The sequence below is a fragment of the Dipodomys spectabilis genome, unplaced genomic scaffold (genome assembly GCF_019054845.1).
Source record: "Dipodomys spectabilis isolate Male_0828 unplaced genomic scaffold, ASM1905484v1 ptg000050l, whole genome shotgun sequence".
Classification (NCBI taxonomy): Eukaryota; Metazoa; Chordata; class Mammalia; order Rodentia; family Heteromyidae; genus Dipodomys; species Dipodomys spectabilis.
The window spans coordinates 7309967-7335761 of record NW_024870727.1 but is presented as its reverse complement, the minus strand read 5'-3'; the positions used below and the strand labels follow the sequence as shown (position 1 = coordinate 7335761).

At 41.9% G+C, this 25795-nt stretch overlaps 1 protein-coding gene across 2 annotated transcripts in view; it reads left to right on the top strand.

The window, feature by feature from the left end:
- Nucleotides 1-25795, top strand: part of Fndc3b (fibronectin type III domain containing 3B) — a 279369-nt gene that overhangs the window by 156177 nt on the left and 97397 nt on the right. For both annotated transcript variants that reach the window (XM_042678836.1, XM_042678837.1), the window contains exons 5-6: nt 2366-2609; nt 5614-5904. In XM_042678836.1, coding sequence (XP_042534770.1) covers nt 2366-2609; nt 5614-5904 — 535 coding nt within the window. The remainder of the gene's footprint in view (nt 1-2365; nt 2610-5613; nt 5905-25795) is intronic.

The window sequence follows — 25795 nt, the reverse complement described above, 5'->3', positions numbered from 1 at the left end:
TTAAATTAGCACAAACATTATCACTAAATACAGTAGTAGATAATTTTTGGACTATCTTTGCCTCCTCCCCACCTCCCCCCCCCCAAAAAAAATTGTAAAGTTTTTCTTTGTTAGTGATACTTTTCTTAAAGCATGATAGCAGGTCAAAAGTTATGTGATGGTATGATGAAAATAAGCTGGGTGTGTAGTTCATGCCTGTAATCCCAGCCTTGAGGAAGCTGATGCAGGAGGATGGATCTCAAATTCAAGGCCAGCCTGAACAATGTGGTAAACAGATAAGCAAACAAACAAATAAGAAAGAAAATAAATTATTTTTTTGGCAACCATCCTGTTGAAAGTTAATGTATCCTCCCATTGAGTGAGGACCCTGTTTCTCTTATACCGCATCAGTGTGATCTGTGTAGCTGATTGAAGGTTTCTGTATTTGTGAAATAATAAAGGCTAGAAACTTTGAGAAAATTCTTTGTTTCTGGGGACCTTACAGGATTTTACAAAAGCCCTAGCAAGGAGAAACATTTTAAATAAGCCTACCTTCTTTCCTTCTGATGTCCTTGGCAACACTTAGTCTGCTTTTTCTCTTTATTATTATACTCTTACTTATACAATTATTTTTATGATTAGAAGGTAGGGAGGATAAAAGAGATAGAATAATGTGTTTTTTGTATCTGAAGTGGGATCAGTTCATAACACTTGTAGGAAAATTGCACAAGGTGTTCTAAATAGCATTGTCCGCTCTGCCTTTTAGACAGCAGATAGCTTGTAGGAGGTGAGTGGCATAAACACTGCTACACAAACCCTTGGAAATCAGCACATAAAAGCAGGTTATAGTTCTCTGAGCCCAGACAGGGCTAGCTACTTCTATTCAAGAACACAGAGAAAGACAGGCCTGAGCTCTACTGTGCAGTGAGATTCAGTGTTAATTTTAAGGAGTTAATGTTGTTTTATTTAATGAGGTATTACCACCACAGAAACCTTTATCTTAATATATTTATTTAGATACTTTCATTTTCTTGGCAGAAGAATGGCTGCTGGTTTGTGTTTAACTTACTATATGCCTGAAGTAGACACTAAGCATTTATACACTTGCTATTTGGTTACAGCAATGTGTTTTTCCCCCCAATAAAGCTAAGCTTAGAGTGCTATTATTGTTGTTAGACATGATGAAATCATTTTATTCTGGCCTGTAATCAGCCTCCTGAGGGGTAATGGGAAATCCCTTTCAATAGACAGGTTCAGTTTTCAGTTAAAAAGAAATCTATCATATTGTATGCTTGATTATTTGTAGTTGATTAAACCAGTTATTGGTATGTCTCTTTAGCTAACTGATCTTGGCTCTTGGCTTCCTAAAGACACTCTCCCCCTCTCTCCCTCCCTCCCTCCCTCCCTCCCTCCCCCCTCCCCCTTCCTTCCCTCCCTCCCTCCCTCCCCCCCTCCCCCCTCCCTCCCTCCCTCCCTCCCTCCCTCCCTCCCTCCCTCCCTCCCTCCCTTCCTTCCTTCCTTCCTTCCTTCCTTCCTTCCTTCCTTCCTTCCTTCCTTCCTTTCTTTCTTCTTTCCTTCCTTCCTTTTTTTGGTGCTGGTACTAGTGGTTGAACTCGGCCTGGACACTGTCCTTTAGATTTTGCACTCAAGGCTGGTACTTTACCACTTGAGCCATAGCTCCACTTCAGGCCTTTTGCTGGTTAATTGGAGATAAGTCTCATCGACTTTTTAGCCCAGGCTAATTTCAAACTTTGATCCTCAGATGTCAGCTTCCTGAGAAGCTAGGATTACAGATATGCACTGCTGGTACCCAGCTTGTTCAAGTTTCTCATATGTTAAAATCCTTTCATTGAAATACCAGCTCCAGTAACCTTGTAGGCTATGACTTTTGACTTGAACAGTCCTCGTGTTTCTGAAAGCCTTTATGATCATGGAAATGTGCATATTAAATGCAATGGGACAGAACATTGCCAGGAGAACCAGCCCTACAAATGTCACACAGCTCAGAAAGCTTTTTTTTCTTCTAGAAAAATTCTACAATCTATTGAAGCACACATTAAATTTATTTGTCTTGGATGAAGCAGAGAAAACTCTTGATGACAAAACCAAGACTTATCAAACTACTGTTCTCTTAGGAAAGTTAGAAAGTATCATATCAGATCATTTACAAACAGCCTATTTTGGTGAATTTTAACAGTTCCAAAGTGCCTCCTTCCAGCACTTATCTCAGAACTGGTTTTCACTGGTTGAATTACAGAGCCAGGATAGCGGAGAAGTGATTTCTTTTCCACGGGAAGAAGGAAATTGCAGTGAACGGGGGATTTACCTTGTGTGGGCACAGCACATGTGTTAATTCTGCCTCCTCTCCTTCTGCCTTTCTCTTCAGGTGATTGAAGACAGTACTGGAGTGCGCCGGGTGGTAGTTACACCCCAGTCCCCTGAGTGCTACCCTCCAAGTTACCCCTCTGCCATGTCTCCGACCCACCACCTGCCCCCGTACCTGACGCACCACCCCCATTTTATCCAGAACTCTCACGCGGCCTACTACCCACCTGTCACTGTGCCTGGAGACATGCCACCCCAGTTCTTCCCACAGCATCACCTTCCCCCCACGATCTACGGCGAGCAAGGTGAGTACACCCCACATCCAGGCCGGCACCCTGAGCCCTTAAAACTGGGCTCACACTTCAATGCCTGGAAGCGTTTTTGTTCTTCTGTAACAGACTTGAAAGAAAAGGATCTGGCCTGGTGTAAAACTCGGCGGACACCCCTAGTCCCCCTTTCCTGGTTAGTGCTTTTTGAGGGTTGCTACTCTATTCCTTCTTTCTTTTGTCCTAAATATTTTCCCTGGGTTTGATTCCAAGCCCAGAAAAGCCAAGGAGTGATGTAGCTACTTTCCATGTGGGAGGAGTGGCAGTGATGTTCAAGATACTCTTCTATCCTGTTCACGTGCGTGTGTGGAAGAATGGCCTGAGGTAGAGCTGGACCACATTATATCCTTGGCGTGTGTTAAGTCTTCCCCTACAGAGGAAATTGAAGAGTTTTTGTGTCCCATTTCGAATGGTAGAGGATTGTAAAGTCTCAATATCCTTTGGGGTTTGGCAAGATCCTGCTTGGCACAATCCACAGATCCTGTGACTGGCGTGGGGCCCTCGGGAGACAAGCAGATACTTACCTTGAAAAGCGAAGAGCCTTGGAGCGGCCGACATTGTGTCATTTCAAAGTTTTGGCCTTGGTGTTAGTTTAGTCTGAAACTCTGCTCTGTTAAAGTGGATACTACAGGACCAGATAAGCCAGTTCAAAATTAGTTTTTAAACCTCTAGGACTTTGCAGAGTGATTTTCTTCAGAGTCTGTGAATTGAAGCACTTTATGGTTTCAAACATTTAATTGGTTTGGTTCAGATAAATTGTATGAAGGTATATCTGTCACATTGTAGAACTTTTGAACAAGTTATTATCTAACATTCCTTTAGCAGTAGCAATTTTGGTATCAGTTTTTGTCCTCTGTATTCATTTTATACTGTTGTATTTTCTTATTATAAAAAAAAAATCTGAGCTGAGTACTTTTAAGTGAAATATCCTGTGGTAGGATTTTTTTTTTCTTTTTTTAAAGTAATCTGAAATTTAATACAATTCAAAATAATCAGGTGCTTTCATAACAGGATGTGGAGAGATGAGAAAAGAACATGGAATCAATATTACCAACAATATCAATGACTTCTTAAGAGTTGGATCTTTTTCTACCTTGTGATATGACTCCCTTCTCCCCACTCCACCCCCCAAAAATCAAAGCAACAAGCTTATAATAGGGAAATGTTTAGAAACAAAGTGAAATAATAAGTTAAGTACTTTTACCCAATATTTGTGAACTATGAGAGATTCCATCTGGGTCTGAGCTGTACAGACAGGCAGCATGAAGGGCCTGAGCCTCTACTCGCTTCACGCTGAGTATCTGACCTACCTTATGTAGCTTGGGAGAAGGGTTTCAGGTATGTGACATCTATTGTGACTTTAGTCATGGCAAACTGATTTAAATTGCCAATAGGACTAATTATTTTTTAAATCTCCCTCTCCATTTTATACTGTATTTTTATTTAATTTCATTAAAATAAAACCATGGATTAATGTCCAAATAAGAAAAGTATGTACTTTAATTTCAAGTTAAAGACAATAGTTCAGTAAGATCTTTATGTCAAATAACTATATATTTTTCATTCCTGAAATGTGCATAGCTAAAAGCATTTCAACATTTGAGCCCTAAGAGTTTAAAGTTTCAACATGACTTAAATGATGATTGTAGCAGTGCCTGTGTGACTGTTTTAAATCTGAAATGTAATGAATGCATTATGCCATCTAGAGTACTTGCCCTCCATCTTGATACGCTTTATTCACACATAATCTCTCTGAATAGGGTTGTGTTTATTTTTGTGAGCATTGTAGTACGAATTGACTTACCTTATAAAAAAATATTCTTCTTAAAGATCTTCTGTTACTGTGAACAGGAAGAAAATGAGGAGTTGAAGTTTACAATTGAGCAACTGAAATAGAGGTTAAATTCTCTGCAGAACACAGTATGCCCCTGTGAGCCTGCAGGGCCCTGATTTCAGCCTCTGTTTCCCTCTCACAGGAGTGGATTTGGATAGTGATTCATATGATGACTTGGTGTAGATAAGCCCTGTTACCTTGTAAGATACAAAGGCCCAGCCTGGCACCTACACCTGTGACTCACACCTCTGAGCCTAGACACACAGGAGGCAGTGATATGAGGATTGTGGTTCAAAACTAGCCTGATCAGAAAAGTTTAAACGAGTCTTATCTCCAGTTAACCACTACAAAGCCAATAGTAGAGCTGTGGTTTAAGTGGTAGAGTACTAGCCTTGAGCAAAGAAGCTAAGGGACAAGCACCCAGGCCTTGATACAAGGACCCAATATCTGTGTTATAGATTGCATTTTGATTGATGCTAAAATATAATTTCAAAGTGGCTTAAAACTATAGATTTCAATTTTTCCCTCATGAGAGCATAAGATCTGTTCTGTTAAGCAACTTAAATATGTATGTAGCAAGGTGCCACTGGCTCGCGCCTGTAATCCTAGCTACTCAGGAAGCTGAGATCTGAGGATCATGGTTCAAAGCCAACCCTGGACAGGAAAATCTGTGAGATTCTTATCTCCAATTAACCAGCAAAATGCCTGAAGTGGACCTGTGGCTCAAGTGTTAGAATACCAACTTTGAGCCAAAAGGCCAAGCAAGAGCTTGAGGCCATGAGCTTAAACCCCGGTACTGGCCTCTAAAATGAAGTATATAATAAAGCCAATCATTTTGGTCTTCCCCTTTGTTCTTCTACATTTTCCTGCATGATTTATGGGAAATTTCTCAATACCCTGTGTGGCTTTTAATAATTGATTTTCCCTTGATTGGTTAGAAAAGAATAGGGACATATTAAACATATATGGTATATACACATATATACATAGATACATACAAAACATACATATAACATTGTCTTCAAAGTATTTTTGATAGGAATTCTTCCTTTTGAAGGAATTCTTCCTCCTAGAGGTCAGGCCCTATGACCTTCAAAGCACATATTGCTGAAACTGCAGGCTGAGCCTTTGTTCCACTTTGCATTTTAGAAATCATCCCACTGTACGGCATGTCCAGCTACATCACCCGAGAAGACCAGTACAGCAAGCCCCCGCACAAAAAACTGAAAGACCGCCAGATCGACCGCCAGAACCGCCTCAACAGCCCCCCCTCAACCCTCTACAAAAGTGGCTGCACCACCGTGTACAATGGCTACGGGAAGGGCCACAGTGGAGGCGGCGGAGGTGGTGGAGGTGGCGGCAGCAGCGGGGGCCCTGGTATCAAGAAGACTGAGCGGCGAGCCAGAAGCAGCCCAAAGGCCAACGATGCAGACTTGCAAGGTAAAGCCAAGGCCCTTTTCATAAAAGGGAACTTGCAGATGGAGGCGGGAACACCCTAAAGACTACATCAAAGCATCTTGTTTCCTGAGTGCGTGGTTTTTCCGCTGGGGACTATTGAGTGGACCTCTCTAATCTGGTCCTATTAGGCAAGCCTATTGGGGTATCTAATTTTTACATTTTGTGGCAAAAGCATCCCATTTTCATCACATCTAACTTAGTATCAGTAACAAGTGTTCTGTGTGCGTGTGTGTGTGTGTGTGTGTGTGTGTGCGTGTGTGTGTGTGTGTGTGTGTGTGTGTGTGTGTGTGTGCGCGTGCGTGCATGCATGAGCATACCAATACTGGGGCTGGAACTCAGACTTGTGCTCTAAGCATTGCCCATTTTCATCACATCTAACTTAGTAACAAGTGTTCTCTGTGTGTGTGTGTGTGCGCGCGCGCGCGCACGTGCATGCGTGAGCATACCAATATTGGGGCTGGAACTCAGACTTGTGCTCTAAGCATTGCCTTTCACTCAAGGCTGTTGCTCTACCACCACTCCACTTCTGGCTTTTTTCGTCGTTAATTGGAGATGAGAGTCTCACAGTTTTGTCTGCCTGGGCTGGCTTTGAACCTTGATCCTTATATTTCAGCTTTCTGAGTAGCTAGGATTGTAGCCACTGGTGCCCAGCTGAATCCTGAATTTTTAATTGCTGGCTTTTATAGAGCTTGCTTTCTGATTAGACACCTCTTTCTCTTTCTGGAACAAATCGTTGGATAGCTCTGGCTGCTCTGTGGCTTACTCTTGCTGATGGCTTGAGTCCCTAGCTCCTTCAGAGAAAGGTGGAATTGTGGTTTTCTTAGAGCTGAGGGTGTGACATGGGCAGAGAATACTTGGGACTTCTGTAACTGCCATGCTTGGCTTAGAATCAAACTATGTCCTTTCTTAATCATTAGTTTTATTATTCCTAGAATTTCTGTGTCCTTGCTTCTACAATGGGCAGTTTCATTCCTATTTGTAAAATATTAAAAATATCTAGCTCAGCACCTAATGTTTTCCTGTGACAGTAATGCATGTTACTGGAATATTCCTTTTTTTGGTGGGGGGGGGGGGTCCGGTTGTGGGGCCTGAACTCTGGGCCTGGGCTCTGTCCCTCAGCTCTTCAGCTCAAGGCTAGCGCTCTACCACTTGAGCCACAGCACCACTTCCAGCTTTTTTCTTATGTAGTGCTGAGGAATCGAACCCAGGACCTCATGCATGCAAGGCAAGCACTCTACCACTGAGCCACCTTACCAGCCCCTACTGGAATATTCTTATTGTCTTCCTCATACCTGCAATGGCTCCATTCATACCACTGTGTGTCAGCCAATGTATCTGGTCCTCATAGCAGGCATCCCCACCCTCTCATGACCCTCACTTTCCCTCCTGTCACATGCTTTCTCCTGTGAGCAAGGGATGCTAACCCTGTACCCCTGGACCACTGGCCCTGCCCACCTGCATCCTGGTTGCTCTAGAAGGGATTGGGACTAAGAATATACACCAGCCCCTGGATCTATTGTGTGGAATCGTGCCAGCTCTCCCTGGCTTTTCCTGGCCTCTTGGTGCGACCCAGCTCCAAGAGAACTCTGGGGCATGGCCTCCTTGCCTTGTTTATCATGTCTTATCCTTGGGGGTCTGTGCACATGGTCCTCGTAAGCCTCAACAGACCGTCCCCATGCTCAGGCTGATCCCTGAGGAGCCTCCCCGAAGGAACCCCCGTGTTCTCAAATCAGTGATTTTTCCATTCCCTGATCTGTGTAATGGCTATAGCTAAATCAGATCTGGACAGAGCGTTCCTTTGTTGAGGATCCGTGTGGCCCTGATGATGTCTGCAGGGCATTCTGACAGCTGCCATCCACTCGCCCGCCTCACAGCCCCTCCATCCTCATCCTCCACCCCTGTCTGCCCCAGCACTCCAGTGCCTCAGTCTTTCCTTGCTCTAGTTTTTCCAGATCCTCTAGCTGCAAATGCCAGCTTCATCCTTCATGAGCCCACTCAACAGATCCCTTCTCAGGGGAAAATTCTACCAAAATGTCTACCTGTCCTTCTTCTCCCAGCATTTCATTTTAGATCGTGGGCATCAAGTCCACAGATGTTTAAGAAGAGTGGAAAAATACAGTACGTCTGTGTAGACTGTTGTGATAGAAGTAAGCCTTGAGCCTGCTCTGGAGTCAAAACCCAGTCAAAATAATCATAAGGCCTTCCACTGCCAGGACTAGAGGAGTTTCCTTTGCTCCGTGCGCATGGAGAAACAAGCTTCGTTCCTTCTAGTTTGTTTATAGCAGAAACTGAGGCGTGTGATATTGGGTGGTAACTTGTGAGATTTGCTGAGCGACAATCAAAGTGCCTGCATTTTCAGATAGTGTTTTATATTCTCTGAAAGTAAAGGCTTCTGCTACTTAGTTTTAGAAAGAACTTGTATGAATTTAGACTATTTTTTAAAAAAATAAAGCTTAGGGGCTGGGAAGGTGGCTCAGTGGTAGAGCGCTTGCCTTGCATGCATGAGGCCCTGGATTTGATTCTTCAGCACTACATAAGCAAAAAGAAAAAAGCCGGAAGTGGCACTGTGGCTCAAGTAGTAGAGCGCTAGCCTTGAGCTGAAGAGCTGAGGAACAGTGTGCAGGCCCAGAGTTCAGGCCCCACGACCGGACCCCCCCCCCCCCCAAAAAAAAATAAAGCTTGGTTGAGGACCCACTACCCAATCATGTAATGATACCTGTTCCAATCGAATAACAGTATCTATCAGGCATGGTGGCACACTCCTATAATCTCAGCCTTAGGGGGAGAGTGAGGCAGGGATATCATGGGTTCTAGGCTAGCTTGGGGGTATATGGAGAAACCTAGGCTCAAAACAAAATAAACAAAAACAACTGCCCCCCCATGCCGTCTTCCCACTTAATGGTAGTAATGGTGAATATTTGAGTAGGGTGTGTGTGTGTGTGTGTGTGTGTGTGTGTGTGTGTGTGAGTGAGGCAGATGGGCTAGGAGGAGAGGAACGAGAGAAATGCACAGAAGAGTCAGGATTTCATCTCTGGTGTGTGTAGGAGGAAGAAGATATGGTTTGTGCGCTCGCTGATGGTTACTTTTGCTGCATTCCTAGTCTTCCTCCAAGAGTGAGAGTGCCTTTATAAACTCATTTGTAAATCATTTCTAAAACATACTGGCATGAGTGGGGTGCCACATCTGTAACCCCAGCTACCTATCTGAGAAACAAAATTAGAAACCAACCAGGGCAGGAAAGTCAGTGAGACTTTTATCTCCCATCTACCACCAAAAAGCCAAAAGTGGAGCTATGATACAAGTGGTGTAGGATGCCAACTTTGAGCAAAAAACTAATGGACAGTGCACAGGCTTTGAGTTCAAGCCCCAGTGTACATGTGTGTGTGTGTGTGTTTGTGTGTGTGTGTGTGTTGGAATGGAGAATGACTGCGTGTAATATAGAACAAATAATTTCACTAGGCTTCAGGCTCCCTTTGGAAAATTGAATGGATGAGTTCAGTGATTTTCAAAATCTCACCCATGATGACATTCTCTCTCTCTTTCACTTTTTTTTCACTCTTCTGTAGCTCTCAAGTTCAATAGACTATTTCATCATTAGCCAGTTATAAACACATGCATCCTGGAACTCTTATGGTTTCAAGGGGACCATGGGTCTTTGTCACCATCTACAGCCATTGATAAAGGACCCAGACCTAGTGTAGGCCCTGGCTGCTGAGAATCTCAGGGCAGCAAATCTGAGAGCTGACAGTATTTACCCTTCCAGCCTTTCCCAGAACCACAGCCCATGGAAGCTGTTTCCCAGGTGCTTTAGGGAGTGACTTGCCCGCTAGCCCTTGAGAAATGCTGGCTCTCTGAAAGCCAGGCAATTCCCAGCTGTGGTGGGGAGGGGGAGGAGGGTGTTTAGTTAAGACACATGATTTCAGATGAAGCCTGTTCCTTGTCCTTAACTAACTGTGTGTGATACATTCCCATGATAACTCCTAGGGTGGAGAATCCCTTCTGTGTTACAAAGATGCAGCAGCTTATGCACAGTCTTCTAGAACTCACCAAGTCACATTGAGGAGGGGGTGGAACTGGAGCAAATGGTGAGAATTCCAAATATAGAAGAAAGAGAACATAGAGCTGGCTTGGGCATTTGACCTTTGGGATTGTGAACAATCCAAAGACTGGAGGAAATTCCACCACATAGAGTCATACTTTGTGACTGTAACACTGAAAGACTTGAAGAAGACATTATTCCTGCACATTCCCCTTTCAGAGGTGACCCATGCCCTCAGGAGCCTTTATATCAACTGTTTGTATTCCAGTGATTTTCCAGGTGGTCCTCCCTGATTCTTCCTCTGTCCTTGCATTTTCTAACCAATACTAAGAAGTCTGAACCAGAGCAAAGTGACATTTACCCCAGAACTGGTCGAAAAGTTTCTTCATAGTAATACTTATTCATGATAAAAAGCATCCTTGCCCTAAGTTGGGGATGGCATTTTCCCCTCTAAAGGTCTGAGGTTAGGACCACTGTGGCCCCAAAGTCTGTCCTCTTGTTGAATGCCATGTCGTGGGATCTGGGATGGATGGCCGAAGCCACCTGCACAACCCACAGTGGCTTTCTTTGTTTGCAGTGACGTGCGTGATCGCAATAAGGCCTGGAATGTGTTTTTACTGGAATGTCTTGGTCTTGGCTCCCTGTGAGAGATAATGCTGGCATTTTCCCGTTTAAAGTTGGATATGCAGTGGAGATTTGTGCTTCACCAGCAGCTGAGTTCTTCTTTCTCTTGAAAGCTTTCTCTCATTTGAGCACACACCCTCCCAGACAGGGTCTTCGGAGGATGGGAGACAGTGTGAGTCACAGATTATAGACCAGGCCCCCGAATAACTTCATTAGAAACTCATTTTGACATAGAGTTTCAATATTGCTTCATCTGAACGCACTCCGTTGATGATAAATCCTGTGTGTTTTCTCCTGTCCGATGCTACCTCTGAATCCTGACCCTGCCAGAACTATCAAGAAAACATGAAAGAAAAATTAAAAGTGAGCTCAGATCCATGGAATTCACCATTTTCCTGCCAAGTACAGTCTGAAAAGTGAAAACAGTCCAAACAAGTCCAAATAGCTTTTTATTTAAAAAAAAAAAAAAAACAAAAAGGACAAAATGGATCCCTGGATGAAGATTCAAGTGACATTCTTCTTGGCAGGAAACTGGACAATTAGCACCATCATTCCAGCAGATGTGGCTGCCAGCTCTTCCCCTCTGAAGGCCTTGGAGAGACTGAGTTGTGGGCCCCATGGACTTCAGGGTCTTGCAGCTGTCTGTGTGTGGGATGGACACGATGATCGTTTAGGGGGCAGAAGGTCTTTCTCATGGACTGTGTTGCTCATTAACACATGTGCTTTCTGACGTGGGTGTTATTTTCTGAGGTCCAGGGGCTGGAGAAATTGACTATGAATAACCTTTTCTATGAGCCCAAAGTGTGCCAGTTTCCCTCCTGGCTACAATGTTAACTTTACTGGTGCAGAGTCACATCTGACAGCAAAAGAGGGATCTGGTGGCCTAATTTGTCATTAATAATGAGTAGGGTACATAGTAGTAGCCTTTATCAAGCATTAGCAGATCCTTATCATTTTGCCTTTTGTCCTTCTTCCTTTTAGTGTTTTTCTTTTCTTTTCCTTTTTTCAAAAAAAATGCGGCCACTACTAGGGCTTGAACTCAAGGCTTTATGCTCTCACTTGGTTTTTTTACACTCTAGGCTACCCCTCTACCACTTGAGCCACAGTTCAAAGCCACAGCGTTTTGGTGAGTAGTTGTAGTTAAGAGTCTCATGGGCTTTCCTGCTGAGGTTGTCTTTGAACCACGATCCTCAAGATCTCAGCCTGCTGAGTAGGTAGGATTACAGGATTACAGCTAGGATTACACCAGTGCTCTTTCTCTCTGTATTTTTGCTGTGGCTGGAATGTTTTAAAGATGTTAACTATATGATTCTTGTCACCAGGCAGGGGGAAATATTTTTGTCCTGTCAATCTCAGGAGTCTGCATTCATTAAATCATACTTTAAGCTTCAGCATTGTTCACCTAAATAGAAGGCAGCATGTGACAAGCGGCTTTGGGTTTCCTTTGGAAATGATCTTTCAGCGGAGGTTTGAAGGCAGAATCTTGATTGGCTTCTACTGTATGTAGTACTTAGCTCCTTGGAGCCATGTTATTTTCTCTGCCTTTGGGCTTTCTTGGGAAGTGATCAGAGCAGCATTTAGATGAGATCAGTACCCTTGTTTGACCAAAGAGCCCTTTAAACAGCAGGTATGTGTGATGATATGGTGTGTGTCTGGTAGATCTGTAGCCTTCAATTTCATCGAGTTGAAACTCTAGTGTGTTGCTCTCTGGTTTAGTTCAGCTGGATTCAGAATGTATCTGGGTTAGAGGTCATGGACCAGCCAGGCTGGGAAGCAGAATCACATGCAACGTGGGGTTGACATGTCCTGGCTCTATCATGTGTAAGCTGCGTGCCCTTAAGCGTGATTATTAATCTCTTGAAGCTTCTTTTTCTCCATGTCTATTAAAAATGGGAGTAATTAATAACACCTGTTGAGGAGGGCTGTCGAGAGCTCTTCATACAGTTTTAGACACTTAGCAAACATTAAAAATTTTAGTGTTCAAGAGCTGGGCACTGGTGGCTCATGCCTGTCATCCTAGCTACTTAGGAGGCTGAAATCTGAGGATCATGGTTGAAAACCTGCTCAGGCCCGAATGTCTGTGAGACTCATCTCCAATTAACCAGCAAAATGCTGGAAATGGAAGTATGATTCAAGTGCGAGAGTACCAGCCCCGAGTGAAAACACCACGTGACAGCCAGAGGCCCTGAATTCAAGTGCCAGTACTTAGAAGGAAAAAAAAAGAACCAAAAATAATGTTTAGGTACTGGTAAAGGAAGACCATGCCTTTTCTGGTTTTGAAGACTGGGGTGGGTCAGGGTGGAAGAGAGAATCCTCCCTTAGTGGTCTAGGGAAAGACACAGTGAATGCCTGGAGATAGAAGTTGTTCAGAAGGGTTTCTGCTGTGTCCCTCACCAACCCACGGCAGACATGGTGGGCAAAATGCAGGCCTCTCTTCTCTTCTTTCCTCTGCCTTTTCTCTGAGCTGGCTTTTTGCTGTGAGCCAGAGTCGGGAATGACAGACGGGCTTGTATCTGTTTGAATCTGCTCATCCCATTGACTGTTGTAGATTACCGTGCTATATGAAAAGTTAAGAAGAAAAAAGTGGGGATAAAGTAGCTGATGATAACTTGGGCAGACAGCAAAACTTGTTGATAATTATTTTATGAACACATATTTCTTGCAGTAGGTCATGTTGTTAAGCCAAATGGATATGCTAACTGAGAAGATCACTGAATTACAGTCTTTTATACTTTGACTCAAACACTTTTGAAGTTAAATAATACCGTCTCCTGCACTTTCTTTGGGATACATAGGTTGGCTCTGACTCCTGTGGATGGGTATATGCACGATGGTGGAACTTACCAGCCGAGTGCTTGCGGCTCATGCCTATAGTCCTAGCCACTCAAGAAGGCTGAGATCTGTCAATTGAAAGCCAGCCCAAGCAGAAAAACCTTCAAGACTCCATCTTCAACTAACCAGCAAAAAGCTAGACTGGAGGATTGGTTCAAGTGGTAGAGCACTAGCTGAGAACAAGAAAGCTGAACAAACTCGTTTCTAAGTTCAAGCATATGCTTAACATGTGCACTCACAGACACACACACACACACACACACACACACACACACACACACACACACACACACACACACAGATGTAAATCAAGGAAGCAAAGATCATGGATCAAGGATCATGGAGGCCGCACATGGCCTGCAAAGCAAAAAAGCATCTCTATGATAGTCTTATGGAAGAGCTCAGCATTTGTGCTGGAATTCTGACCATCAACATGGCTGTTGTTGCTTCCTTTCCTTCACTGATCCTGGGATCATTGATTCTAGGATCCCTGCATAAAGTGCCATTGAAGGGGCTGTTATATGACCAGCACCACACTGTACACTTGTAGCAAGTTGCCAACCTGCTAATGCTAGGCCATGTTTTCCTCAATGATCACCCTTGGCTTTCTTTTCCTCCATGATCACTCTTGGCTTTCATTGTAAGTTTAATTTGATCAGCCAAACACATAGTATAACAGTCTATTTCAGGTTTGGGAGCCATAACAAGTCCTTGAAATTTAGGGTAGACAACACAAATGTGATGTGGCAAATGTCCCTGAAAACAAAGGCACTGAGTGTGATTTCCAGCATACCAAGTGCCAGTGCTCTGTAGTTGACTAGAGTATTTCTTCTTTACTTCCAGTGCTGGATTTGTATTTTAGAAAAATACAAAATGGCACCTTGAAATAAAAAGGAAGTGGTAAAAAAAACCCAGGGCCAACCATCATGGAAGGGAGTGTATATGCGGGCAGGAAAAATCGGTAGACTGTGAAATAATGATAATTTGGAAAGATGAGGCAGAAAATGAGAGGTTTCAGGGTTCCATTTCATATAGTCCAATCCCCCTCATGAGCTAACATTTTCCAGAGTGTTCGGGTGGGGTGGGTGGATACTGGAAAGCCTTTTTGCCTTCTTGTAATCAGTGAGCCTTGTGACCGGCAGATATACTTTGAATAAATCTTTATGTGAATACAACCTCCCATTTCCTATTTGGACTTTGCTGACACTCTTCGGATGCCAGTGTACATTATTTGATAAGCAACTTAAAAGCAAATTCTTCAGCAAAACTTTGGAAGTGTAAGACTGCACTGTGCGAAGGTGTGGAGTGTTTTGAATAGTCACCTGAAATTATTGATGTGCACGTACAGCATTTGGATGTGCTTAAAACATTGAAATTTAGATACTTTTTTCCTACCTTTGGATTTAGATTGAAAATTCAGCACAAGAAAGAGAGATCATTTTTCCCCTGTCTCAATGATGGTGTGAAATTGTTAATAACCTGCCGTTATTTAGTTGAACGTTTGGTTGTTTGAAATCCTCTTTCAAACAGACCGCTCACATGCTACCTTTACATACAAGAAGAGAATGCCCCTCAGGTCTCTATGAAATGCCCATTCCTCTTTCTATACTGATCTCACAGCTGCATGAAAGCAACATGCAAAAGTGAGTGGGAGAAACTAGTTTTCCCAATGATTAAAAAAAATCTTTCATAAATGCTTTTATTACTTTATTTACATCATGAACTTGCCTTGACCTATTTACTCCTATTATTTGAACAGGCAAGTTACATGGAACACAGTAAGATTCCTAAAACCAAAAGGGATAGAAAAACTGCCATATTTCAAGTTCACTGAGTTCCTCAAAACTATTTAAGTGTCTTGCCAAGCACATTTTAATAAGTTCAGGAAGATTTATCTTGTGGTGGAATGTTGCTCCAAAGAACTCCACAAGGTAGCAAAATGTCTTGAAAGCTCTGTTAAAAATCATGTGTTAAGACACACACACAAAAAGGCTATTGGTACCTCTGATTATGACTTGTTTTTTAAGCACTCTAACTACATTAACTATGTTTATACTACTTATACCATGGGAAGATGGCTCGAATTAGGTTGCAAAGTTCTTCACTGGGAATTTGTATTTTCATCCCATTGAAGATTTTCCATGTTCATGATAGATCTTAATCCATGAGCACAGCGATCTTAGTACCACTAAAACACCATGTACATGGATTTCACATACTGGTCATCATGTCTTTTCACATACTGGTATTTCATAAAAGAAAGATTGTCTTTCTGCAGTGTAGACTCAGTAAGACTTCTTTCAGTTTGCCAGGTTCTGCAGTGTTTATGCATCTGTTGGTTGCACTAACTATTATTATTAATATTTAATTAGTCGTAAGGCTTGAACTCAGGGCGTGGGTATTATCCTTAAGCTCTTTCACTCAAGACTAGCACTCTGCTACTTTGAGCCATAGTTCCACTTCCAGTTTTCTGGTGTTAATTGGAGATAAAAGAGTTTTATGGACTTTCCTGAGTGGGCTGGATTTGAACCATGATCCTCAGATCTCAGCCTCCTGAGTAGCTAGGATCACAGGAGTGAGCCACCAGTACTCAGCTACACTAATTAAGTAATATCAGGAGTAGGTATGACTCCAAGGTCATGTTTCCCCATCCTAGGAAAGGAAACTACAGTGCTTTGTGTGTTAGCCACTGTTTTTCCCTCCTCGCCCTTTTTATTTGAAAATGCTAAAAACAAAGGGGTTATAGTCACATAAGTCAGGTAAAGAGGACATTTCCTTTTGGACAGTGTCACCCGCTCCCTTGGTCTCAACCAGATTTTCCCTCTCATCCCATCCACAAGTTGTATAGTTCATTTTCAACATAGTATCCAATGAGTACCACTGCTGCATTTGTTCACCCTTTGTTCCTTCATTTCTGTGCCCCACCCAGCACTCTCAAGACATGTAAGCAACAAGACAAAAAGAAAAGAAAGCAAAAAAGAGTAAGATCTCATTTCCATTTCTTGGAGTTAATTTCAATAAATATGATTTTGTATGGTCAGAAGCACGTAGGCATTGTGCCTTTTTGCTCTTGTCTTCAAGATGTCAGTACTCATGAATCTGTGAGATGCTTTGAACTAAGAAATTAGGCTTCCACTCTTTTGTTTTTACTTTATATTCTTTATTTTCTGTTCGTTTTTCATTCTGCAAATCCTCAACTCTCCTCTGTCCATCCCCATTCTCTATACCTGGCTTTGACGACTAACTGTGTTCATAATCACTAATATAAACATATTTTACTGACTCACCAAGTTGTTCACTTATTCACACTGACATACTTATTCATTTTGGTTTTTGGAATGAGTAAGGACATGGAGACATGATAGTTGAGAATAATATTTCCAGCATTATTTTTTTTTAATCCTGGCTGTCAACTCGTACTTTTTTTTTTTTTAAGAAGAAAAATTGTTCTTCCAAAGAATCTTTTGAAAAGACTCATAAACCAACTACTTCCTCCACCACCTCCTCCTCCTCCTCCTCCTCCTCCTCCTCCTCCTCCTTCTTCTCCTTCTTCTTCCCTCCTCCCTCCTCCCTCCTCCTTCTTGCTTTTAATGGCCAACCGCCAGAGGTTCATTGCCTCTGGAGACATGAACTCAGGAGGCTGAGATCTGAGGGTTGCCATTCAAAGCCAGCCCAGACAGTAAAGTTCATATGACTCTTCAGTGAGCCAGCAAAAAGCTGGAAGTGGGAGTGCAGCTCAAGGGGTGGAACACTAGCCTTGAGTGGAAAAGGTAAGGGACAGTGTCCAAGACAGAGTTCAAGCCCCTCCTCCAGCATCAAAACAAGCCAACAACAACAATCCCTTAATGAAGCTAAGAGTCTATACATGTTAAATATTCTACAAGAAAAGTTGCCTGAAGGCTGTTATGCTTAGATGTTTGTCAGAGGTGGGAAAGTTTTTCCTTTCCAAGGGTCTCTTATTTGCCTATTTGTAACAGAATTCAAGGGCAATACAGAATTACTGATACTGACAGATCCTGTCTGTCCCATCATGCACCAAATGATTTTGATTTTAGGTGCCTTATGCAACCTGCATGCCCATGTTCCCCACACTCATATAGATGGAGTGTGGTAATTGGTTTAATCTTGAAGAGGAGGTATGTGGACCCTGTGGTCTTACATTCAACTGTTCAAGTCCTGTTATCTGCCTTGAGTTTTTTTAACTAACATTGCTTGTTAAAATGAACTTGTATCTTTTTTTTTTTTGGTTGGTCATGGGGCTTGAACTCTGGTCCTGGGCGCTGTCCCTCAGCTCTTCAGCTCAAGGCTAGCACTCTACCACTTGAGTACCTCTTCCAGCTTTTTCTGCTTACGTGGTGCTGAGGAATCAAACCTAGAGCCTCATGCATGCAAAGCAAGCACTGTACCACTGAGCTACCTTCCCAGCCCAAACTTGTATCTTAAAAAAAAGTTTTCTCTAATTCTATATAAGATAGGTATTCTTGCCTCTTCTACTAAACTATAATTCTATTAAATGTGGTATGAAATGTATGTATGTGTGAATATATATATATATATATATATATGCATATATATATATATATATATATATATGCATGTGTTGACCTATGTGTATTAATTGAGCATATATGGTTGAATTGTGAGTTTCAAAAATTGTAAAACACCCCCAAACCAAAGGTTGATGAAAGTAATAAAGATGGAATACGATGAAACAAGAAAAAATATGAACAATGAAAAAAGCCAGATGCTGGTATAGTTCACACCTGTAATCCTAGCTACTCAGGAAGAAAACCCCTGTTCAAAGTCCATGACATTCTTATCCCTAACTAGCAAAAAACTGGAAGTAGTGGTATGGCTCAAGTGCTAGAGTGCTAGCCTTGAATGAAAAAGCCAAATGAGAGGCCCCAAGTTCAAGAACCTGTACTAGAGGGTGGGGGCAAAGAAGGGAGAGGGGAAAGTATGCAGCTAGATTCTGTATTATCCACCATGATCTGCACTGTGTATCAGATACACAGACAGTGGCAGCCACAGCTGGACAATAGAGAAGTCAGGGGTAAGGTTAGTTCAAGATCAGCCAGTTTAATTGGGTAATCCACTCCTGTGGTAGGAGAGGACCTTACTGAAGGTGACACAAGCTGAGGGGTGACCCATTACCTCTTTAAAGTTGTTTTCCCCATCTTACTTGGAGTGAATTTATAGCTGTCCAAGCCATTTAGCTCTGCACAGGGTCTTGAGCCTTTCACTTTTGCTACTTATGTGGTTTTTCCATAAGAGGATCTATCCATCAGAGTGCATCCTGTGTCTGCCAGCTCCTTTTGGCACCAATTTAAATGAGAAAATAAAGGACTGGTTGGGGGAGGGGGGGGGGGTGACTGGTTAAGTATGTCTGCTAAACTATTTTACTATTTGAGAACAGTTTTGGAGACTGAAATACATTTTCCATTGAGTAGAATTTGCCTTTCTTCATGAACCACATTTGTGGAAATATGTTGAAATCTTCAATGTAGAGAAAATGACCTAACTGCTTCTGGTATTATCCGCTGTCTAGAAAGATGATACGCTCTTCACAGTAATATATCACTGATCAGCCGCACTGGAAAACCAGAATAACTTCAGATTGCAGTTCAGTGGGCAGTTCATGATTCACATGTGGCTTCTCCAGATTTAGAAGCAAGTATACTACCTACTGTAGCTTTTTTCTCAGACATTTTCTCAGATGCGTATTCCTGTCTCTTGTGTCATGTATTCCTATCATGTACGAAAATGTAGGTACGGAATATCACATTGATTATTGTGCAACAAGTATTATAGCTTCTGTATACCCCAGACACAGTTCATTTGACTTTTCCTAAATTTCTTCCATTATTGTAGTATTTGTTTTGTATTTGTAGTATTTGTTTTGTGTATGTATTTGGACATACGAACATTCTGATAGAACTTACATGTGTAAAATAGACTTCCAATCTCAATGGTTAGTGTCTCTAGTGTAACTACTTTTGTCCCGTCCAGTTCATTCTTCACACACTCGCCAGGAACATTTTGTTTAAATTCCTTCTTCTTTCCTTTTAAACTTAGCATCAAATGCAAAAATCTTTATTTTTGCATCTAGGCCTGGTACTAGTGGCTCACACCTGTCATCCTGGCTACTCAGGAGGCTGAGGTCTGAGGACCCCAGTTTGAAGCCAGCTCAAACAGACAAATCCAAGAGACTCTGATCCCCAATTAACCTGCAAAAAGTCAGGAGTATAGCCATGACTCAAGTGGTAGAACACCATCCTTGAGTAAAAAAGCCAGGCAAGAGCACAAGATCCTGAATTTAAGCCCCAGGCCTGTGTGTGCATGCCTTTACATGTGTGTGCGCACATACACACTTCCATCTGGTAGTGCCTGCTGCTTGCCTCTTCCACCCACTCTGCCTGAGGTACTTGAGATTCCTTCCTAATTTGGGCCCCCTAACAAAGAAAGGCTTACCTGCCCTATGACCTTCACCCTTTCTGTGCTCTTCTCGAAGAGTTCTCTTACTCTTTGTTGGCACATTACACATCCTTCCTGGCATTACCTAAGTGGTTCTGGGTCACTGAAGCCATCCGGGACTCCTCCTGTCACATACATCTCTCTTCTTTCAGTGTTTTTTCTGACTCTCACCAGTAGCTGACCTCCTCATATTCGTTTGTGTCTATATTCTCCCCCGGCAACATTGCCTCCTTAGTGAATCTGAAACAGATTGGAGTGAGCAGATGTTCAAACACAGAGCTCACCCAATGGAACTTCCAAATATCTTTTATAGACAATACAAATTGCTGAATTTGCTTTTTTTAATATAAGATTTTTTTCATTTTATAAGACTTGGGTTAAAATACAGAATTCCATTGCAGTTGGACAGCGTTACCAGATAGTTTACTGTGTGTGTTTGAATGCCAGAGTTGGCTAGCACATAGAACCATCAGTATAACATACTTATTTGAGGAGCTGAAACAGTGGGTAAAAATTCACTGCTAAGCCTATTTCATCCCACAAATGAAGGCCTTTCTTGTCATGAGGTCTTGTACCTTCTTCCTGCCAGATCAATGTGGGAAACTGTCATCACTCATTGCCAACTTCTTTGTTAATAAGGATTCGCCTCTCTTGGTGCCTGTAGTCACTTTTGGTGGTCCAGTATTATTTCTAATACTAGCTTTTATCCTCAGGTAAGATTTGTAGTTTTATGGTTTTGCACATCTAATTCTACAAATTAAAACTTAGGAATGTGTGTGTGTGTGTGTGTGTGTGTGTGTGTGTGTGTGTGAGAGAGAGAGAGAGAGAGAGAGAGAGAGAGAGAGAGAGAAAGTGGGTGTGAGTATGTGATTACTGGGGCTTGAACTCAGGCTGTTTTTTAGCTTTTGCACTCAAGGGTGGCACTCTATTTCCAGATTTTTGCTGGTTAATTGGAAATAAGCATCTCCTGGACTTTTTTTTTTTTTTTTTTTTTTTGCCTCAACTGGCTTTAAACTGTGATCCTCAGATCTTCTTAGCCTCCTGATTAACAAGGGTTATAGGCTTGAACCACCAAGGCCTGGACTACTCAGGTACTTTTGCCTGCCTAGCAACAAACATTTCAAAGAAACTGATTCAGACATTCTTCTAAACTATTAATTTGCTTTATATAGTTTGGGGATGCTTTTAGGCACCAGCTCTCAGTAGTTTTGATTTCATTAACCCTTGAAAAACCAACCACTAACTTTTGTATTAGCCAGCACCTTCCATATTCTGAATGGTTTCATATGCTCTTATTCTGTTGGAGGATGAAACTTTGCTTTTGTAATTGTTGGGGCTTGCTGTAAAAATCTCAGTTTTTGACCATTTTGTGCCAGTTCCAGCGACTGCTGGCCATTGTACCTATGTTGCTCTGCCAGCAAAAGCAAGCTCAATGGCTCACCATGGTCTTAGAGCAAGTTTGTAAAGCAAACTTTAGGTCTGGGCCAGAAATAAAAATGGGGAGTCATCACCTTCCAGAGGTAATAGAGTTCAAGGCAGAGGAGGAGGTTCTGCTGGGGAAATTAGCGTTCTGAAAGCATGCTTTACCAGATAGTAAGTGTGCCAGCATTTTGGAACATGGGCTGACCACTCACCGGGTTCAGTGAGGTCCTGGTAATAGCATTGTGGATGGGGAAAACTAGGTGATTCTCTGTCTCTGTCTCTGTGTCTGTCTCTGTGTCTGTCTCTGTGTCTGTCTGTCTGTCTGTCTGTCTGTCTGTCTGTCTGTCTGTCTGTCTGTCTGTCTCTCTCTCTCTCTCTCTCTCTCTCTCTCTCTCTCTCTCTCTCTCTCTCTCTTTCTCTGCTGGTTTTTGGGGGCTTGAACTCAGAGCCTGAGCACTGTCCTTGAGCTGTGTTTTTGTTTTTTGTTTTTTCAAGGAAAGCACTCTACCACTTGAGCCTCAGCACTGATTCTGGCCTTTTCTGTGATTAATTGGAGATAAGAGTGTCACAGGTTTTCCTGCCTGCACTGGCTTTGAACCTCAATCCTCAGATCTCAGTCTCCTGAGTAGCTAGGATTACAGGTGTGAACCACCAGTGCTCAGCTAACTTTGATTCTTAACCCAGGATATAAGTTTGTCTCTAGAGAACACATCTGAATAGGAAGCAAATCCTCTTAACTGTCGATCATCATTTAGGTCTAAATCATCATTGTACTTAAGCAGAGACTGGCTTTAAAACAATCCAGGTGTTTGAACTGAAAATATAAGAGATATCATAAATGTGTTTGCCTAAAAAGCAGGTTGTCACCAAACTAAGAGAGTCAGAAATCCTTCCTTCTCTTGTGCTAAACAGTATCAATGTAAGAGAGGGGTATGAAAGGGGTATTTTGATGTTTTAAAGTTATAAAACATAGTACTCTGAGTCTTTTTTTTTTTAATTTTTAAAATTTCATTTATTTATTTTTTATTGTGAAAATACCATACAGAGGGGTTACAATTACATGGGCAAGGTAATGAGTACAGTTCTCATCAAGCATTGTTACCTCCTTTGTTTCCCCTTTCCATCCCTTCCCATCTCCCTCCCCCCACTCCTCCCTTCCTCCCCTCCAGACAAAAATGTAAAGTTCATTTTTGGACATAACGTCTTGTACATCTCTTTGTTGCAATGGGTCCACCTGTATCCCTATTTAAACAATTTTTTCCCTTCCCCTCCACAAATTATACCAACATCAAATACAGTGAAAACAGGGGTTATACCATGGGGGAGGGACATACAAAGCAATAAAGAAATGATCGTATAAATAGCTTAGAAACAATCATAAGAAAGAAACAAACATTTGAGTCCTTATCTTAGGGTTCATTTTGCCTAACATGAACTTATCTGACCATTTCTGCTTGTCTCAGACATACACTAGTTATTGCAAATAAGGGAAACCATGGGACCTATGTTTCTTTGGGCATGGCTTACTTCACTTAATATAATTTTTTCCAAGTCTTTCCATTTCTTTTTTTTTTAATTTAATTTTATTTTATTTGTGAACATACTGTACAGAGGAGTTACAGTTACATGGGCAGGATAATGCGTACATTTCTTACCAAGCATTGCAGCCTCCTCCTTTGTTTACCCTTCACATCCCTTCCCAGCCTCCCCCCTCCACCCCTAATCCCAATCCTTCTCCTTCCCCCCCCCCCCCCCCCAACGTTGTAAAGTTCATTTTGGACATGACAACTTGTACTTCTCATTGTTGCAACAGGTCCACCTGTATCCTTAAACAACTGGTTTTTCCCCATCTCCTCCACAAGTTATACTGACATCAAATATAGTGAAAGCAGGGGTTATACTGTGGGGGAGGGACATACAAAGCAACAAAGAGATAATCTTATAAATGTGTTAGAAACACATGCATGAAAGAAAAAAAACATTAAAATACACATCTAAGGGTTCATTTTCCTGACATCACATTATCTGACCTTTTCCGCTTGACTCATACATATACTAGATATTACAAATAAGGGAAACCATGGGACCTACGTTTCTTTGGGCCTGGCTTACTTCACTTAATATAATTTTTTCCAAGTTTTTCCATTTCCTAACAAATGGGGCAATGTCATTCTTTCTGATGGAGGCATAGAATTCCATTGTGTATATATACCACATTTTCTTGATCCATTCATCTACTGAGGGGCATCTGGGTTGGTTCCATATCTTAGCTATGGTAAATAATGCTGCAATAAACATAGTTGTGCTGGTAGCTTTAGTGTAGTCTTGTTTGTAAACATAGGGTAAATGCCCAAAAGTGGGATTGCTGGGTCATAGGGGAGCTCTATGTGAAGTCTTTTGAGGAACCTCCATACTGCTTTCCAAAGTGGTTGAACAAGTTTACATTCCCACCAACAATGAAGTAAGGTTCCTTTCTGTCCACATCCCCTCCAGCATCTGTTGTTGTTAGAGTTCTTGATTTTTGCCGTTCTAACTGGAGTGAGGTGATATCTCAATGTTGTTTTGATTTGCATTTCTTTTATGGCTAGGGATGTTGAACATTTCTTCATGTGTCTATTGGCCATCCTTCTTTCTTCTTCAGAGAAGTTTCTCTTTAAGTCTTTAGCCCACTTATTTATTGGGCAGTTGTTTCTTTGAGGATTTGTTGTTGGGGGATTTAATTTTTTGAGTTCCAAGTATATTTTAGATATGAGACCCTTGTCCGTTGTATGGCTAGTAAAGATCTTCTCCCAGTCCGTGGGCTTTCTATTGATCTTGCTAGCTATGTCATTTGCCCTGCAGAAGCTCTGCAACCTTATACAATCTCATTTGTCCAACCTTTCTTTGATTTGTTGTGTTTCCGGGTCTCTATTCAGAAAATTTCGGCCTGAGCCAAGGAGACCTAGGGTTTCTCCTATTCCATCCTGTAATGTTTTCAGAGTGTCTGCTTTGAGTTCAAGGTCTTTGATCCATTTGGAGTTGATTCTGGTGCAGGGTGATATATAAGGATCTAGCTTAAGTTTTCTACACGTAGTTAACCAATTTTGCCAGCACCATTTACTGAAGAGGTTGTCTTTCTTCCATTCTATTGTTTTAGCTCCCTTATCGAAGATTAGATGGCTATAGGTCTGTAGGTTCATTTCTGGGTTTTCAATTCTATTCCATTGGTCCTGAGGTCTGTTCTTATGCCAATACCAAGCTGTTTTGATTACTATGGCTTTATAGTAGAGTTTGAAGTTTGGTATTGATATTCCTCCAGCAGTGTTCTTTCCGTTGAGGAGCGTTTTTGCTATTCGGGGTCTTTTATTGTTCCATATGAATTTTTGGATTGCCTCTTCTATTTCCTTGAAGAATGAGGTTGGAATTTGGATAGGTATTGCATTGAATTTGTAGATAGCCTTGGGAAGTATTGCCATTTTCACGATGTTAATCTTTCCAATCCAGGAGCATGGGAGGTTTTGCCATTTTTTAAGTTCTGTGTTGATTTCCTTTTTCAAGATTTTAAAGTTTTCATCATAGAGGTCCTTCACTTCTTTAGTTAAGTTAATTCCTAGGTATTTTATTTTTTGTGGGGCTATTACAAATGGAGTTGCTTTCCTAATTTCAGCCACACTTTTCTCATTGTTGGCATACAGAAAAGCCATTGATTTTTGGGGGTTAATTTTATAACCTGCTACTTTGCCAAAGTTTTGAATCAGCTTGAGTAATTTGGGAGTGGAGTCTATGGGATTCTTTAAATACAAGATCATGTCATCTGCAAAGAGGGAGAGTTTTATTTCTTCTTTCCCTATTTGGATCCCCTTTATGTCTGCATCTTGTCTTATTGCTGTAGCTAGGCATTCTAATACTAGATTGAAGAGAAGTGGAGAGAGTGGGCATCCTTGTCTTGCTCCTGAGTTAAGAGGAAATGGCTTTAGTTTTTCACCATTGAGTATAATGCTGGCTGTAGGTTTGTCATATACAGCCTTTATTGTATTGAGGAATGTTCCTCTGAGTCTTGATTGTGAATGAACACCTGGGCGGTCTCTGACCAGCATCCAGAGACACAGAGATGGTGGGAAGTTTCCATAGGGAGACACAGCCATGTGTCTGGGCATCTGAGATGTAGCAAAGCATAATCTTTATTTTATTTCATTTTATTTTATTGATATCTATCATCTATTTATTGTGCTGGTCCTAGGCTTGAACTCAGGGCCTGCACATTGTCCCTTAGCTCTTTTGCTCAAGCTTAATGCTCTTTCACTTGATCTACATCTCCACTTCTGGCTTTATTTTGGTGGTTAATTGGAGATGAGAGTCTCATGGACTTTCCTGCCTGAACTGGCTTCAAACTGTGCTCCTCAGATCTCAGCCTTCTGAGTAGCCAGGATTACAGGTGTGAGCCACCAGCACCTGGCTAATCTTTTTATTTGGCATGTTGATTTTTACTTGTTGTAGGAAAAT